The 3,688-nt window shown below is 64.9% G+C and overlaps 1 protein-coding gene across 1 annotated transcript in view; it reads right to left on the bottom strand.

Annotated features, from left to right (window-relative positions):
- The window catches only part of FRMPD3 (FERM and PDZ domain containing 3), a 30,053-nt gene extending 27,737 nt beyond the window's left edge, over positions 1 to 2,316 (bottom strand). The window contains exons 1-4 of the mRNA XM_062006977.1: positions 2,166 to 2,316; positions 1,881 to 1,983; positions 1,559 to 1,604; positions 335 to 510 (exon numbers count right to left, since the gene is read on the bottom strand). Of these exons, the coding sequence (XP_061862961.1) occupies positions 335 to 510; positions 1,559 to 1,604; positions 1,881 to 1,983; positions 2,166 to 2,316 (476 nt within the window). The remainder of the gene's footprint in view (positions 1 to 334; positions 511 to 1,558; positions 1,605 to 1,880; positions 1,984 to 2,165) is intronic.
- Positions 2,317 to 3,688: the final 1,372 nt, after the last annotated feature.

Below are 3,688 nucleotides of genomic sequence, written 5' to 3'. Positions count from 1 at the left end.
TGGGGTTGTTTTGTGTGCCACCTGATGAAACCTTTCTGCAATGAAGAGCTCGGTGGCCCTGGGCCAGAACTCTGCTGCAGCACAACAGCTCCCACTGGCAGGCAGCAGAGCCCTGCTGCCCTGGCCTCACACTCAGGCTCTCCTGAAAGCCTTTGGCACAGGGTTAGAAGCCTCAGAACGTTCCTGAGGGCAGGTGCTGGCACCCCCTGGATGCCACCCTCGGGGTGCCCAAGGGTGGGATCAGCTTTCCAAGGACTTGAGGCTCCATCCAGACAGAGGGGATTGTGGCATTCCTCCCACAGCACTGCCACCTCAGGCCAGAGAAAAACCTCACCCACAGAGCCCAAACGAGGGAGGGGAGCCCTGGAGGAGGTGAATGATGGATGGAGGCAGGGCAGCACTTACTGGCTCCGTCTCGCCGACCGTCACCTGCTCGGAGAAGCGCACCTTGGCCGGGTTGGACCTGAGCTTCGCCTTCTTGGCTGCACTGATGAAAGCAGATTTGGGAGACTGGAAAGAGAGCAGCTGGTAAATCACCTGCCTGCCCTTGGAACTGTGGTGTGGGGAGAGCCAGGCACAGGGCCCACGGAAAGCCCCTCCAAAGGCAGCGTGAGGAGAGCGAGCGGGCAGCGAGCCCGGAGGGGCTGACAGCAAGTCGGTGACACAGAGCTGCAGCCCCTCAGGACACAGCAGCACCCTCAGCTTGGCAGGGAGGCTGCACTGGCACTGGGCATGTGTGCCCAGCACAGCCTGAGCCCCAGCACAGCCTGAGCCCCAGCACACACTGGCCAGGGCTGGGTGGGAGAGATGAGCCCCTTGGGTCTGCAGTCGTGGGGAGGAGTGTGGTGGCTGGGACATGGGGGTCTCTGTGGGACCCTCTGGTGCCACATGTGCTCTGGCCTGGAGGTGGCCTTGCTGCAGGGCTGTGCTGGCTGGCAGCCACCCAGGGCCAGGGGGGAAAAAAGCTTCTTTGGAGCCTGGCACGTGCCTCAGTGCTGGGCAGCGGCATCTCCGTCCCAGAGATGAAGGGAGCTCAGGGCAGCTCTCACACCTCCCACCCTCACTGGCATCAGAGGGCTCAGGAAGGCAGAAGTGATGCTGTGCTGCTGGCCTGGCAGCTCAGTCTGCTCCTGCACCACGGGCACCGAGCCCCAGGGCACCAGCAGCCCCGGTGCCAGCCCCACTGCCAGCCCCACGCCTGTCTGCCCAGGGCAACAGCAGTGGCACATCCCTCCCTGCTGGCACAACCAGTCACCACATCAGACACTCCTGATGCCCTCAGCAATCCAGATGGGTTTGGGGATGTATTCCTCCCTGTTCCCTGTGAGGAGGAGTGATGAGGCCAGGGAGCTGCCCACATGCCTGCACGGTGCTATGGGGCTGCAGCAGCTCTCACACTCAGCTTGGAAGAGCCTTGGGGTGGTGGGACACCCGGCCAACACCTCAGTTGAGCTCAGTGATCCTTCCAGAAGCTCCAGGGACCCCACTTTGATGTCCTACAGGGCTCTCAAGCCCTGTGCTGGCTGCCCTGGGGCTGGCACGGCCCCGCTGCTCTTACCTGGTGCGTGTGCAGGACCGTGAGGATGACGAAGTCCTCGGCTTTCCTGCGACAGAAGGGAGAGGTGAAGGTGGATGGGACCCCAATGGGTGTGTTTGTCTGTCGAGAGAGCACATCCCACCCTGCCCAGCTGGATGGGACTCCTGTGGGCTCCTTGGGGTGCCAGGCAGTATGGCTGTGGGTGCTCTCCCGTGCTGCCAGCCAGCTATGGCACTTGCTCCAAGGCTACTCCTGGCTTCCCAGCAGTGGGTGACAGTGGAGCCTGGGGGTGTGCACGTGAGCCCTCGCCCCAGGCTCCACGAGGGTCAAGCCTTGTCCTCACCTGACAAGCTCGATGAATCTCTCTCTGGGGGCTTCGCTCACGTCCTCATCGTTGATGGCCAAGATCTGGTCTCCTGGCAGGAGTTTATCCTCAGAGGGACCGCCTGCCAGGACAGAGGGTCAGGGCCAGCCGAGGCGTGCCAGGGCCATGGGGTTGGGGGGAGGACGAGCACGAGGGTCCCCAGCACCCCCAAACCATTCACCCACGGATGGGGCCTTGAAGGGGCGTCCCAGAGGCCAGAGGGAGAGCGGGGAGGGGTCCCTTGGGGGGCAGGGCACGGCCTACCTGCGGCCACGGAGCGAACCAGCACCGGGCGCTCGCTGCCGGCCACGAAGCCGAAGCCCAGGCGGGGATGGCGCCGGAGCGTCACGTGTCGCAGCCAGGGCGCAGGCGGCTGCCCACATTCCATAGCATCCCCACCACGCTCCTCCGGCATCACATGGCTGCGCTGCGGGGCGAGGGGAGGCCAGGGCAGCGTCAGGAGGCTGCAGCGGGCTCCATGGGCACCCACTGCCCTGCTGCTGCTGCATCAGATCCCATGGGCACCCACTGCCCTGATGCTGCTGCTGCATCAGACCCCATGGGCACCCACTGCCCTGATGCTGCTGCTGCACCAGGCTCCATGGGCACCCACTGCCCTGCTGCTACTGCACCAGGCTCCATGAGCACCCACTGCCCTGCTGCTGCTGCACCTGACACCATGGGCACCCACTGCCCTGCTGCTGCTGCATCAGATCCCATGGGCACCCACTGCCCTGCTGCTGCTGCATCAGATCCCATGGGCACCCACTGCCCTGCTGCTGCTGCATCAGATCCCATGGGCACCCACTGCCCTGCTGCTGCTGCACCAGGCTCCATGGGCACCCACTGCCCTGATGCTGCTGCACCTGACACCATGGGCACCCACTGCCCTGCTGCTGCTGCACCAGGCTCCATGGGCACCCACTGCCCTGCTGCTGCTGCACCAGCCTCCATGGGCACCCACTGCCCTGCTGCTGCTGCATCAGACCCCATGGGCACCCACTGCCCTGCTGCTGCTGCATCAGATCCCATGGGCACCCACTGCCCTGCTGCTACTGCACCAGACCCCATGGGCACCCACTGCCCTGCTGCTGCTGCATCAGATCCCATGGGCACCCACTGCCCTGCTGCTACTGCACCAGACCCCATGGGCACCCACTGCCCTGCTGCTGCTGCATCAGATCCCATGGGCACCCACTGCCCTGCTGCTGCTGCATCAGACCCCATGGGCATCCACTGCCCTGCTGCTGCTGCACCAGCCTCCATGGGCATCCACTGCCCTGCTGCTACTGCACCTGACACCATGGGCACCCACTGCCCTGCTGCTGCTGCATCAGACCCCATGGGCACCCACTGCCCTGCTGCTGCTGCACCAGACCCCATGGGCACCCACTGCCCTGCTGCTGCTGCATCAGATCCCATGGGCACCCACTGCCCTGCTGCTGCTGCACCAGACCCCATGGGCACCCACTGCCCTGTTGCTGCTGCTGCAACAGACCCCATGGGCACCCACTGCCCTGCTGCTGCTGCTGCACCAGCCTCCATGGACACCCACTGCCCTGCTGCTGCTGCACCAGACCCCATGGACACCCACTGCCCTGCTGCTGCTGCGTCAGGCTCCATGGGCACCCACTGCCCTGCTGCTGCTGCATCAGATCCCATGGGCACCCACTGCCCTGCTGCTGCTGCACCTGACACCATGGACACCCACTGCCCTGCTGCTGCTGCACCTGACACCATGGGCACCCACTGCCCTGCTGCTGCTGCTGCACCAGACCCCATGGGCA

The sequence above is a fragment of the Colius striatus genome, chromosome 13 (assembly GCF_028858725.1).
Source record: "Colius striatus isolate bColStr4 chromosome 13, bColStr4.1.hap1, whole genome shotgun sequence".
Taxonomy (NCBI): Eukaryota; Metazoa; Chordata; class Aves; order Coliiformes; family Coliidae; genus Colius; species Colius striatus.
This window is presented reverse-complemented; position numbering and strand designations above follow the sequence as displayed.